Source organism: Podarcis bocagei (assembly GCF_964188305.1).
Source record: "Podarcis bocagei genome assembly, chromosome: 2".
Classification (NCBI taxonomy): domain Eukaryota; kingdom Metazoa; phylum Chordata; class Lepidosauria; order Squamata; family Lacertidae; genus Podarcis; species Podarcis bocagei.
The window spans coordinates 84,332,326-84,347,615 of record NC_138126.1 but is presented as its reverse complement, the minus strand read 5'-3'; the positions used below and the strand labels follow the sequence as shown (position 1 = coordinate 84,347,615).

At 41.2% G+C, this 15,290-nt stretch overlaps 1 protein-coding gene across 1 annotated transcript in view; it reads right to left on the bottom strand.

The window, feature by feature from the left end:
- The window catches only part of LOC308581934 (rho GTPase-activating protein 7-like), a 93,589-nt gene extending 79,524 nt beyond the window's left edge, over window positions 1-14,065 (bottom strand). Inside the window, exon 1 of the mRNA XM_081184730.1 lies at window positions 13,852-14,065. Coding sequence (XP_081040856.1) covers window positions 13,852-13,882 — 31 coding nt within the window. The 5' untranslated portion in view covers window positions 13,883-14,065. The remainder of the gene's footprint in view (window positions 1-13,851) is intronic.
- Window positions 14,066-15,290: the final 1,225 nt, after the last annotated feature.

Sequence of the window (15,290 nt, the reverse complement as noted above, 5' to 3'; positions counted from 1 at the left end):
CCAGGAATTAGAAGGGGGTTCAGGCAAAAGCCTACCCCTCTAAACTCATAGCAATACATGTGGCAATAGGCTTCTGTATAAGATATTTGGAGATTAGCTTTAATGAGCTCAGCTGATCCTGCGAATAAAAGATACCAAAAGCTTAATAGGAATATCCTGAGCTTCACTTTAGTTATTGCCAAAAGACACAACACTCATTTATTACCCCACCCCACCCCACACCCCACCTCTTCTAGCAGTGGGCAGACTGATCAGTGTTAAAATGGGAGGCAAGCAACTTAATTGACAAGTGACACAGCCTTCAGGTTGGTACAGAATAAATTGGAAAGACGAATGCAGCTCTTAAATATAATGAATCACACACCCCTCTTATGTCACATCCAGGCAGCATGGGGTTAAGGTCTAAGAGGACCCTGATCAAAATGCCCTCTGGTGGATCCCCACAGACCCCCTTCAAAAGTGGCATTAACATTCTACGGATAAATCAAAGCAAAAAACAGGCTAGTTATGTTTAATTATTCAGTAAAAGGGAATGAGCTATGTCAGCAAGACTCAAACACTGTTAGTCTTACCTTTTGGGCAAGCAAATCAAATGGGAAAGGGAGACCCTACACAACACAAAACACAGTTCTGTAAAGTCGAATTCTGTATCACCTCAGGAAACTGTCCCCCCTGTAGGTCTGGGAAGGTGCATCTGGCCCTTTGTTTACATTCTCATCACGTTCATGGCTGCTTCTCATGACCCTCCCTCCCTGGAAGTGGCAGAGAAGCATCCCCTTACTGCTAATAAGGTCAGGGCCCCTCGAGGAGGCCAACTGCTTGGACAGGAATGAGCTGCTCTTCAGAGGACCTGGCTCAGTTTGGCAGCATGGAGAAAGAGAGCTAGAGGGAAAAGATCCTCGAGTGTGAAGTGAGTTTTTGCTGACTGGAAAGCCAGCCACACACACACACACACACACACACACACACACACACACACACACACACAGCTTCTCAGAGCGCTGCAGCAAGCAAAGCTGCAACAAGTTTTGCAAAAGAGCAATACAAGCAGGACCGAATTCCACGCTACCAAGGAAGGTAGCCTACTTCTCTAGGTTCCCACTGCACCTTCTCTCAACATACACAGACACACAGTTTGAAGTACACGGTTCGTTGCCTCAAGTCCCTGTTGCCTCAATAAGGATTTTGTGCCCTTCCGAACTATTCACAGCTCTCCAAATATCCTGGCTGTTCATGCTGCATGGGTGGAGGGGGGAAAACAGAAGCAAGCTTTCAAAAAGTGCTCAGGCCAGCTCAAATCTGTTCCCTTGCCTACCACATGAATTGTGCTACTCCTGCAGAGAGTTGGACCCAGTCACAGCCAAGCAGAAGCACAACTTGATGAGTTAGGGAGGCACTGATGCAGCAAGGGCCAAGACACTGAATAGAAGGACACAGTCCACAATTTGTAGTTCAGGAGGACTAGCCAGCCAACAGAAATTTATATCCTGCTGAGTATACACTGCAGGGAGGCCGGGAGAGGATGAAAGGTGGCAGATTCCTTCCATTCTTCTCAGTTCCTTCTGCTGAATGAACAGAGCTGGTGTCAGCAGCACAAGCAACTCAAATCGTTGCTGGAGGCAACAGGTTTTTCATGGATGCCAATAAAGCAGCATGAGATCTGAGACATGCACCCTATAATCCATTGCAACTTGCCAGTCAGGCCAGGGCACAACCCTCACCTTGTGTACAGCCATGCAAACGCCAAAAATTACCTCCACAAGATTTCAAGGGGTCCTGGGTTGTGTATCTTGGATTGCCATTGTATAGTCACTTGGGTTAGTTAGGGAACTGTTCTTGGCCAGTCTTGAACTAACACTACCCAGCACAGGCTTAAATTAAGTCCTCATCTTGATCAAGTGATAGTGTTTGAAGGGAATGGGTGTGCAAGAACAAAGTGCATGAACAAACAAATTTGTATTTCAGATACGCTACAGCTATACTATTTTATTACAGTTTAAGCACTTGGTTGTGTCATTTTTAAAAAGCTAGAACTGCATAATATTTATACTTTTATATATTATCTTTATTAAACCAATGTCTATCAATCTAATTAAGCTATTTGAAAATAAGTATTATTCTGTACTTTAACTGACCATATAATATTGCCTTACCATTATTCTCCTCTTTGTAATCTACCTTAAAAACTTTAAAAAAGTAATAAATAAATAAATAAATTTATGGGGGGGTGAACTTATGGGAGTATAGAGTATAGAGATATTTGGATGACACTGGAATTGGGGCAAATTGTAGCCACCATGTGTCAGCTCGGCAGTAGTGCATTCACGCTCACGCTCTCTCACACACATACAAGTTAAGGGAGATCCTTCCTTAGAAGGAATGGAATTATCATCAGACAGAACTGAAGGAAAGCAGATTCAAAAGAAAAAATAGCATCAACCGTAGTGAATGTGGGAGAGCGAAAGGATTTACGTTAAAGGGCCCCCAAGGTATCCTAGTCAATATCAAGCTATTCCTGTGTTTGAAAGGTGTTTTAGCTTGATATCTCCAGCAGCGGGGAACATGTTTTACTGTGGGGCACAAAGAACAAAAGCACACACATATTCTGTTCAGATCATGGGTGCAGCCAGGGTTTTTGTTGGGGGGAGGAGGCATTTCGTTAGCAGGGGCAGAACCTCAGTTTGCTATGTATTTTTATTTAAGAAAAATATGGGGGGGGCAGTTACCCCTCCCTGCCCCCCCCGGCTACGGACATGGTTCAGATCCTCCCAGTTCTTTAGTGAATCACCAGTATAGCGCTAGATCAATTAGTCAAAGCAGTGAAGCTACAAAATAAAAAACAAATATTCTGCTTTTTACAGTACCATTTGATCCAGAGAGGTGTTGATCTGGCCTGAGGGCTCTGTGGGCCCCTTGGACAGGTAGATGAAGTCACCCTCCTGTCAATTATCCAACATCACATGACACCAGGTGATTGAAAATACAAGCCATGGCTGCAGAGGAAGGCTCAGGAGCATGCTCCAGCTTTTTCCTTTGTAGCTGCAGCTGGAATTCCCTTTCAAACCTTCCTATGACTGGTAGGCTTATCACTTAGAATACGTGCATTTTGCCATTTCATCATCATATGCTCGATATCCATTCCTAGATAACCCTGTGTGGTTCAGAGGGGATACATCCTTGTGCGAAAGATAGTATTTCCTGGACTTCACATGGAGGAGTGTTTGACTTGTCACAAGAGACCATTTGCCTTGCAATGATTAGCAAGAATAGCGCCATTGGATTGCCAAAAAAGATGGCGCGCTCTCTGTTTCATGTGCTGCAATAGGAAAACTGAGGTAAGGAACATGTGATTTCAGCCGCACGATCATTCATTAATTTTCATTAGGAAATGGAGATTCCTTCTTTTAATTTTACCTTCCCTTGTAACTACAAAGCTCTTTGTTTTGCGGTTTCTATCATGGCAACTGATTGCATTTATAACCCATCAAGCCCTTAGCAGATATGCTACAAATCTTAGGGCTGGTTTAACTCATTTGGTGTGCCAATGTCTCTGGGGGCCAAAACAGCAACTGTTTCAACAGTTAGAGATAAAATATCCACATTCCAAAATACAGAACAGACTTATAGCTAGAGATAGGGAGAAACATCTACAACAAAGGGGCAGGGGTGACCACAGCTCAGTAGCAGAACACTTGCTTTGCAAGCAGAAGGTCTTGAGTTCATCTCTGTTTAAAAGGAACAGGTGCAGGTGAAGAGCAAGATCTTGCCCAAGACCCTGAAGAGCCACTGCCAGCGAGTGCTGGGCTAGATCATGTATGGCATGACGTAAAGCAGCTTCCTATGTTCCTATTTGTTCCTATGGAGGAAATCAGAGGGTAAACATCAAGGTCTAATGCCATCAAGTTCTTTCCATGAAACTGCCTGGGTTACGTACACTGCAGGTAGGCCTTTTCAGGCTGGGATAGTAATGGGATCCAAACTGGCTCCCTCTCAGATGGATAATGAAGCTATGGATGTGGTGAATCCATGGCTGACTCTGCTCCCTCCTCACCCCAGTAACATCCTGTTTCAGGATCTAAGCAAGCTACTGTCAGCAAGAACCCTGCTGCTGGTAGGAGCTTCCCCACTTTATGTTCTTTCAGCAGCTGCAGCAGGGACCCTCCACAGTGACAAAGCCTCCTACTGGTGGAGCCCGACAGAGGGTTACATCTCCTAATCCTAACCCTAATCCAGCAGCACTGAGCATGGGGGAAAGGGTCGCACTGCAAGTCATTCTATTTTGCAGCATGTACAGTTTGAACTTGCCAGTTAGGCATGCAATACAGTATGAGGAAAACGTAACCTTGCTCTGCTATCTTGGTTTCCTGAATCAAAAAGGAAGCATTTCTAATATAGAGTTGCATCAAGCCATTTCAAGCATGAGAACAAGAACTGATTGTTCACTTAATTTTTAGCACATTTCCTGTTGTCTCGCAGATCTGTCCAAGAATTCTCAGTCCGCAGAAGAGATAACAAAACAAACTCTTTTCTGGGTCAATAATAACGTTGTCTCCACTCAATGATCCTGAGGACTGGGGTGGGATTAATTTGATATAGCTAAAGAAAATAAGAATACACATGTACACATGGATTGATAACAGTGCCAAGATACCACGGCCTGTCTCAATATTATACTGAGTCCAAGCACTTGACACTTTTTACTGTCATCACGCAGTAAAAAGAGCAAGCATTGGCCAGTATCAAGAACAGTTTTATGGATGCCACTTTGAGGACTACTACTGAAGCAGGAAGTAAAAATAAAGGCTGTAACCCAGCACAAAATCGCATAGCTGAAGTCATTGGGATTTAAAGCAAGCATATTATTTCAAAAATACAATATGGCATTCTTTTTTGTAAACCTACGAACCCATGTCATCAACTGATTCAAGAAATGGAAATTAACACCCAAAACCTCATGGCTGTGGCACAACAGCCACAGCCTCCCTCCTTTGGTTTCAAGCACCAAGAAGTCGTATAGCCTAAGTGAATATAAGCAACAGCTCTTATAGACTGCAGGGGCCCCAAACCACATACACTGTACCAGGCCTAGGAAATCCTGTTGGCATCCCTGTTCAGACAGCTCTTTCCCACCATTTCAAATTTAACCGGACAAGGCAGTACAGTGGTACCTCGGATTAAGAACTTAATTCGTTCCGGAGGTCCGTTCTTAACCTGAAATGGTTCTTAACCTGAGGCGTGCTTTCGCTAATGGGGTCTCCTGCTGCGGCTGTGCTGCTGGCGCACAATTTCCGTTCTTATCCTGGGGCAACCACTTCTTGGTTAGTAGAGTTTGTAACCCAAAGCATCTGTAACCCGAGGTACCACTGTACTGTATATTGATCCAAAAGCCACAGTTGCATAACACAACAAGGTACTGCAGTGGAAAAGGAATGTGAGAAATTGGGATAGAAGTGCTAGCATTATACCCAGGAAAACTATTGCAGTAAGCCCCACGTCTGAATGCAGCCTTATTGTGATTTAGCAGCATTGACAAACCACTAAAATTCCTGCACCTATGGCAAAAGGAGACACATTTGGTTTTGCATCTATCTATCTGAGCATTTGAGACAGATTTCCAGGAGCCGTTCATGCTAACCAATAACTAAATCTAGTATCTGTCTCTTTCTACTATAAAACTTCAGAAATCTAACAGAGGCAAAGTCAGACAACATATGGTTTTCATTTAACTCCCTCCTTCCTGCCTCCCACATCTCAGGATCAGAACACCCCACCCACTGGGAATAAGATCAGCCCCTGTTGTTTTATCATCAGGAAATGCTTAGAGTTGAGAGTTATTGAATGAGGAAAAAAATCCCCACCACCCAGGGTTACTGTGTTTTAGAGAGTATTTTATACTGATTACATATGTTTATACTATGTAACTGCCAGAAATTACCAACTTTGAACATTTCCTAGCCCAGCCCTGGGTTCTGCACCGCTCTTCTCTCCCATTCTTTAGTTTCACCTTCTTCTCCTACTATATCTGTAAAGTACCAGATGAATTAATGAGGCCAATGCAGGCAGAAAGCTACCCAAGAATTAGCTCAAGGAAAACCAGGTGTTAAAGAAACATTAAGCCTTAACAGAAGCATTGCAGTGAGGTGCTACAAGTTAATTAACTTGATTGTTAGAATTTCCAGTGTGGTCTACCAAGTGTGGGACACTCTCAAATCAAATAGCATAGACATCAATGGTTGAGAATTTGTGTGTTTGTTAAAATTATTCAGCATTCCATGCCTTGAAGAAGCACAATTAACACCACAGACCAAAAACCCTCCCTCCCTCCCTTTAGACTTACATCTATTCTCTCTTCAAATCGCACCATTCAAAAATTCACTCAAAGCAACTTCTAAACATTTTTGGATGACTTCACCAAAATATCAGGCAAAGGAGCCTCCCCTTTTTCTGTTTTCTTTCCTCAGCTGCAGTACCTGATTTTTAACAAGTTCCACCTGTGTGATAGAATGTCTCTCCATTTAGCAAACCACATAGCTGCCATTCAGGTGTGGAAATCTCAGCATTATGTTAAATCTTAAATACATTTCCTCAGAATAAGCTAATTATTGGTAGTATTGGACATGCATTCCCATCCTAGATATTGTAATCACACAACGACCAAAACATTAATTAGTTTCTTTCCCAAAGCATTTTCTCTAGAATATGACTCACTTTGGCGGATTAACAAATCTTCATCTCAGTTGTTTCCACTGGTGTAATCCAGTTTTGAAACAGCAGAGATCCATTCTGCTCTGTCCAATTCTGTTCCACTTTTCCTCCACCACCACCAGCAGAGAGAGATGATAACTGGGAATGCAGAAAGTGAAAAGAGGCAGTACAGAGAGTACTCATCTTCTACTTCTAAGATGTAATAGTATGGAAGGTCTTCATCTCACAGCCTCATAGGAAAGAAGCCCAAAGCAAATTGAGAAAATGGCTCTGGAAGCCAATTCAAACAGAGACAATATTCCAAGAGATCTGGGTGATTAGTTGTGTAACCTAATTAAACAGGTGGTGTTTAAAATGGCAGTCTCTGGGGTATTTAGAAATGTGTTTCTTAAAGAGCTCCCAGAGGTTAAGGCTGCCTGAAACTACCGTAACTAAGATGCCTTACCTGTCTCTTTAAAGAGCTCAGATAAGCACCACCTTCTAACCTGCTGCTCATCCTTCTGTCCTGTACAACAGAACAAGCAGAAGTCAAGCACTGCGCGGGGCAATAGATATTGGTCATAATATAGAAATGGATGCATGGGAACGTTTATGGTACACGGATATAAAATTTACAGCATGTTATAGTTTAAGAGAAAACTTTATGAAAATGTTATATAGATGGTACCTAACACCTAGTAGATTGGCAAAAATATACAAATCCAAATTGAATATGTACTGGAAATGTAGAGAGAAAGAAAGTATTTTTTCATATGTGGTGGTCTTGTAATAAGGTTAAAGCTTACTGAGAAATGATATAGAATGAATTGAAAAAGATGTTTAAGGTAACATTTATTTTAAAAAAACCCAGAAGCTTTTCTTTTGGGAATCATGGGATCAGAACTACCTAAACATTATAGAAATGCATTTATATACGAAACCACAGCTGCAAGAATGTTATTTGCCCCAAAATAGAAGGAAGACGAGGTCCCGAAGAAAGAAGAATGGATACAGAAGTTAATGGACTACGCAGAAATGGTGAAACTTACCGGGAGAATAAGAAATCAAGATAACATTTTTTAAAGAAAGGAATGGAAATAGTTTATTATTTACAAACAAACTGTAAACAGATTAAGACATTGGCAGGAATCAGGATTAATGTAAAAACCTGCAGTTTCAAAATATATATGGATATATACGGGAATATATAAAAGAATATGTTGAGATAATTTGGAATATGCAGGAAGATGAAAAGAAATGTAAAGAATCACAGAAAGAAGGGGAAGGGAGTCGGAGTTTGAAATGCTAAAACTATGATTGAATAATTGTAATATACATAAATGAAAATTATAAATAAACAACAAAGAAATCAAGCACTGCATTCACATGACAGTTTATTCCATTTTCACATTTCCCTGTTAATTTCTACATTCTATTTGAGCTTTCACACAATGTAAAAGCCACTTCCAGAGCTATATGGGAATATAGCACAAGTTTAGCACTCATTTCCATATTATCTGCAAATAGATTATTAACGGAAGCAAATAGCACAGAAATGAGCACTAAACTTGCAGTGTATTCCACTGTTGTTCCAGTAATGGCTTTTACATCACGTGAAAGAGGAACATAACAGTTAGGGTCTTTATGCGCTTTTAAAGTAGCAGGCACAATCTCAACTTTAGTGGCTAGCAACCCTATTGGTGAAGAGAGAGGTGTTTCAGATGAAATTCTGAATCCGATTTATATGCTAATTTTCACCGCACCCCTGATATTAACGTAATTGTTAGGTGGGGATTGAAAGCATATTCTCCAGAACATTACAAAGAATACCACAGAGCTCAGCTGAATGCATGATTGCTCAGAAGTAAGCCCTGCTTATTTCAGGATTGCACGGGCTTTCAGCCTTAACTGTCCTTCTTAAGTGATTGTGCGTGTAAAAAATGCATCTTTAAAAAATGCATTAGTTGCTTCAGATAACCTAAATACCAAGTTGTACATCAAGTATGGGCTATCCAAATGTGTATTCTATACATTGGATCAGCTCCTGGCTAGCAGGAAAAAGGCATCCACAAACGTTTAAGTCCACTGATACTAATATCAATGCTCATGACACACTATAAAGCACAAAGGGCAGGTTCCTGTCCTGAGGAACGTTACAGTCGAAGAACCAAACTGGAAGAGATGCTAAGCACATCATCATTTGAAACTATGCTTAAAAACGCTAACTGCATGTAACTTTTTTTGGAAGTGCAGCATGCAAGGAGGAGAGCTTTCATAATTCCTCTCCTAATCCCGATCTCAACAAAAAAACACCCCTATTAGCTTGATGGAGAAAAGCTCCCAGGCCCCTGAAGGGAAGATTTTTGTTATAATTGCATAACAAACTTGTCTTGCTGCTTATGAATGTGATTCAGGTAAAGGTAACCCTATTAGCATTCTTAATTAAAAGTCAATAGGACTTTCTATTGGGGGAAGGGCTACAAGTCAGGGATAGAATATCTGCTTTCTATGCAGAAAGACCTCAGGTTCATTCTCCAAGTAGGACTGGGAAAAGTCTCTGGTCTGAAACCCTGGACAGCTGCTGCTAGTCAGTGTAGCCAATACTAAACTTGATGGGCCAGTGGTCTGATTCTGCTTCCTATGTTCCGACATACTTACTCCTTTCCCATTTAAGGATGGAAGGATGGAAGGATGGAAAACTGCATCACTTTGGATCAATTCTATTGTCATGGGACATGGAGGAATGCTGAGACTGATATTACCTAGAGACTTTCTGGATGCTTTCTTGGCCTCTGAACACCATGAAAAACTTCAATAAAATTATTATGATTATAGTAGAAATATTTTTTATATTTAATGAAGTGTCCTATACATTCTGACCATTCTCTAGGCACTCTGCACACATGCTGAAATTAATCAATGAAATTAAAACATGAAATGTTTTCAGTAATGGGGAAACCCAGGCAATCCGTTTCAACTTGAATACTAGGCATGTGAGAGTAAGCCCCACTGAATTCAACGGGACTTACTTCTGAGTACATAGACTTGCACTCTTTACAATTCATTTGGCAGTAAGAGGCAAATGGAGGAAGAAAAATTAATTAAAACACACACGGTTACATTTGAAATGGTATCTTTTAAATAAACAAGTAAGACTTTTCTGAGTTTGGTAGAGAGATTTAACAGAAATGCTGGGGTTTTCTTTTCCATGGGAAGCCTCTCTCAAATCCAGGAAGTTTTGACTGTAGAACAAACTGATCCCCCAGTTTTCACAGCCAACACTTTAAGTACAAGATAACACTTTCAAATGAAAGTAAAATCTAACATGTTGCCGTGGTTACAGGAAGTTTCCTACATCAGTGCTGTGATAAGGGTGTGGGTGTGTGTTGCACAACAAATGTTGATTTCTTGAATAAGACATCTCATACATTTGGCTTTAGTTCACCCTTGGCACTATTCAGAATGAACGGAGAGAAGACATAGATTTTCCGCAAGCTACAGTTCCAAGACCTTTTGCTCTTCAGCTGGAGCTCTTGGCAGCACTACTGCTAGCTCAGCTTCAAAAGGGGAAAAATGACTTATCTGCAGCAGTTTTAGGGAAGACCACAAGGACCAAATGCAAAGGACATGTGGCCTCTGTAGGGAACCTTATTCTAAGGCCCTGAATCTCTAACCCACAACTATCCTTTCTCATTTTATGGGCATAGCTGGGCAGAAATTAATCCTCTCTCATCCCCACACACCCAAAGTGCCTCAGTTCTGTAATTATTGCTTTCATATGCAAGTAACAATAGAGGTACAAAGACCATCTCTGCAAAACAAGAGAGCAGGTCCCAAATAATTACAGGAGAGCTACACAGTTTTACTGTGGCTTTCTGATACAGAGCACTTCATATAATAATAATTCCATAACTCATCAACCTTTATTACGGTCCAGAGACCCAACAATCATTACAAAGCAGTACACAATTCATACAGCCTACCTCCAAGTTAAACAAGCATTTTGTTTAGAATATAGGGATCATTTGTTCTTGCAACCACCGATAAAAACTTTGCCACTGCTAATGTTCTAGCATTTGTCTGGTCTTCCAGTAGGAACCTGACATAGTGAGCCTCTGATTTTCCCGGGAAAGGTACCAGCAAGGGTAGTATCAGTTCAGCCCTGGCTTGCTCATATTTTGCACAATGCAACAAAATATGTTTTAAATTCCATAACTAAGATGAGACTTAGAAGCTATGCTGCTATTACTTATGAGGTATCATTCATTTTTATTTATAAGATTTATAAATAAATACACACACACCATACATTTAAAGCACATGGCTTCCACCGAAGAAGCTGGGAACTGGAGTTATGTGTGCTAAGAATTGCAGCTCTCTTGGGGTTAAGCTACAGCTCCCAGGATTCTTTAACTGTTAAAGTGCTCTACATGTGCTTTAAATGTATGGTATGGAGGTGTCTAGCTCACCTTTTAGCACACACAGCACTTTAGGTGGCTCACAATAAAATAAGGGATTCCATTAAAGAAAGGTGGTATTCAACGAATGCATCCCATCCCTGCAAGGATTTACAATTGTGCAACTGAACACTCCCCTCATGAACGACACATTCTCCCCAGATCTGTTCTGGAGGGTTGGGGGAACCCCTAGAATAGATTTAGGGGGTGCATGGAGAAAATTCTCTTGCATAACTTTAAATCCTTGCGCTGACAAGGAAGTGTTATTTGGATACTGCCCAAGACAAGGCCATAAAACAACTGATTTAAAATAAAATGAATTTAGAGGTGATAGAAAGCAACCCAACAATGCAGAAAGTAATCAGTCGACTCAGATGAAATGGCTGCCTAAACAAAAAGGTATTAGAAAGCTATAAAAATATTCTGGGGGATGGAATTCAGCAACCTAGGTGCTGACCTGAAGAGCAGCCTCTTTTGTATCAAATGCACCTCAGATAAAGGCAGGGCATTGGGGAGGATCTCTCCAGAGATCAGGCAGGCTGATATCATGGGGCAGGGGCAGTCTTTTGCCTACCAATCTGCATAAACACAGTCCAAAAAAAGATCCCCAAGATTATTTAGCAGTAAAATGCACTTCCAAGTGCCTTTCTCCAACAACAACGTTCCTTAGTTTTTGTGTTTGCGCAATTGGGATTAACCAGGAATTCCTTTCTAGATTTTAAATATTCAGTAAGAGGAGATGAACAGATGGGTTTACAAGCAATGACCCTCTTTGCTACAACTGTTCCAGAAAGGAATGAGGAGGAGTCTTGGGTGAAGGGAGTTAAACGCAGATAGGAATCTGATTTGGTTACTGAACGGCTAAGAATGAGGTTGAAGATTAAATGCAGTTAGTCATTTCTGTATCATCTAACCTTAAAACTGTTATTGTGTACACTGTCCAAGCACGAACAAACTGAAAAATGTAGTATGTGACACTACCCATGTGCCAAACAAGAGTTTCCAAATATTCTGTATTGTTTAACTAATTTTTCACACTTCTTTTGGCATCATGGCATTGTTTGAATTGGCAAGATACGTAGTCGTGATTAGTGCTTGTTCCCAGAATGCAAAAGAGTGGGCCTCTGGCTCTTATTGTGAATCTTTGCTCCCACCCTCTGAGACCCAAACTGGTCTCTCTGTGGATGATCAGCTATCCAAGTAGCTGGCAACAACAACTCCAGTGAGGAATTAGAATGTGAACCAGTAGGCAGAAGAAACAGGTGGATTTACTGGAGATAACTTTTAGAGAAAGAAACTCCCTGTATCAGCCAACCTGTGATTTGAAAGCTGCTGGAAAGGTCTTGCTAGTAGTGCCATCTGGAAGCAAAGCTCAAGAAGCAGTAACCTGACAGTGGGTCTTCTCAACTAGGGCACACCACTCCCCTTGGTATACAGCTGGCAGAAACCCTGCCTTGTTTCAAATGTGTATTATTCAACAGGCCTTTGATAGTCAATATGCTAGGACCACAGAATGTAGATAACTGAATTTATTTTCAAATTTGATGGTTTTGTATTTATTGTTGTAACCCACTCTTGAAGCCTAGGGGCAAAAGGCATACAAATAATAGTACCAACAGCATTAGCCAGAGATTTATGTCAAGGTTTATACAGTACACTGACATAAATCCAATATTCTTATGGTACTCATGCACCCTGCTTTTCCAAGGAAAGGAAGATAACTTAAACCATATACACAGCTCCTATAGTGCAAATTTCATTAACCAGGATGCATCTGATACAACTTGTTTAAGTAGTTGTTTGCATGCCCCTTCTACATGGGTGAGAATAAGACATGGATACTTACAAGAGGAAAAATTATTACATGTGCTTTCGCTGGAGGATCAGAAAACAGTGATCTCTGTACTCCCTCTACTGGCTTACTTAGTTCATGTCTTCCCACATGTTTTCTCGGTTTTATTTTTTAATCCTGCTGTCCCACCTTCTGTGATGGAACTTCAAGCAACGTGCCTAAAATCTTTTTTTTGGGTGGGGTGGGGTGGGAGTCTTTCTCTGTGCACCCTCTGCTGGCTTGCTTTGCTCATGATTTCACACAATTGGTTTAATTTGTATACAGTGGTACCTTGGTTTACGAACTTAATCCGTTCTGGAAGTCTGTTCTTAAACCAAGGCCTTCTTAAACCAAGGCGTGCTTTCCCATAGCAGTGGGGAACTCAATTTATAAACGACTTCCAACTTTTTTGAGAGATACATATAAATGCTTTCAATAATTAACACCACAAGCCTAACTATGTCTGCTCAGAAGTAAACCCCACTGAATTCAGAGGGGCTTACTCCCAGGTAAATTGGGTTAAGATTGTTGCCTAAATCCATTAAGAAAACATTAGACCAATGCAGTATTCTAATAAGAAAATGTGACCATTTCTGGCATAGAAATCAGCCCCTCCTGACTGGATATCTCTGGCCAAGATGGACATGACTCTAAAATGCCTGGGATTGTATAGGCCACAAAGATAAACGAGGAGGATATTGAGGCAAGAAAGTAAACAAGGCGCTGATAGAAATTCCCCCTGTACTGACCCTGCTTTAATGGTGGCATCCAAGTTGTCACAGATGGAAACAATTTTACATGCAAGTTGCCTTGTAATAAATGACATGCAAATAATCCAGTACCTGAATGAAAGGCTTGCACTAGCTGCTCCTGACTTACCTGATCGCAGCTGAAGAAACGGCCTGCCCATGTTTCTTCCCTATCTCCTTCCACTCCATTTTAGAACATACGGGGGTCTGAGCCTCTTAAACAGCATTACTTTAATTCCTAGTTATTTCAATGGGTTTTGTTGTTGTTGTTTTAACTGGAAGGCAGGCAGTCATGCCGCTTTTGAAGTGGGAGCCACACTTGGCTCCCACCTGTGCAGGCTGCATTTACCCAAAATGCAATGCTTCAGCCTATAGATCTATAAACTCTGTAAATTTAGTAGATGTAAAGGCTGAGGTTCATAGATCTATAGGCAGCGTGGATAAATTAAGACTTTTAAAAAAATATGGCATAATTAGCTGGCCACTGCTAAAATGCTGTCCAGAGGGCTGGGAGGGTGGTCATGCTGCTATGGAGGCAGCAGAAGAGAAAAAAAAATTCTCTGTGGTTTTGGCCATGGGGTGGTGGTATCAACAGCAGTGTGCCAATGGCCGCCAGAAGTCTGATGCCAGCCCTGTATGAATAAAGCAAAGCAATCTCTACACTGTATGGAATTAATGCTGTGGCTCAAACCTATTGTTAATTCTTCTGAGCTTGTGTATCAATTACAACAACATTCTGAAGGTCACGCTTCTGTCTTGTTGTCTTATGCTTAACTATGAACAAATTACAAGCAGAGCTAATGGTAAATTAAGCTTTATTCTTGATGAGGCCCAGAAGACTTGACTGCATAGAGTAGAAAACCAGCTTCTCCAGCCAGGCCACACCTCTTGAGTCAACTCTCCAAGAGCTGGCCTCCTGGGTCATATAGCTTTTTATTTTAAAGGGACCACATGACAGATATTTAATGGATAGAACATACATTACAACCTCTCTTTGTCCTCCTACTTTATTATATTTCTGTCTCACCATTCTTCCTAGGAGCTCAGGGCAGCTTATTGGTTCCTTTATTTTATGACCTCACACATTAAATAATAGACCGCGAGATGAAGCCGGATGTTCACCCACCCACGTCCTCAAAACATAATACTTTGTGCATCCCTAGAACTGTGCTCCGAAGGATTGGGAAACTTTCTGTAGAAGACTGGAGGGGGCGGGGCACACACAGGATGTAGGGGAAGGAAAGAAGTACTAGCAGAAGTCGGCTTGCACCAGTTTGGATTTCAGCCTGTTAACATGCTAGTTATGGTACACAGATCTTGTACATCCGAGCGCACAGTCACCAAGAAACAGAAAATTTGCATATTAAATAAATGAATTAAAAAAATAAACGCAGGCATTACTTGTAGAAGCTGGCATTACTGAGCAGCGAGTCTGTATAGTTTGTAATTGCCAGGAGGAAGGAGAGCAGAGACACCTCTTTTGAATAACATGAAAGTGAACTGGGACAAAGAAAATAGTATAGTGTGATAACACTTGTTTGAAGATTTAGGATTAAAACAGAACAAGAC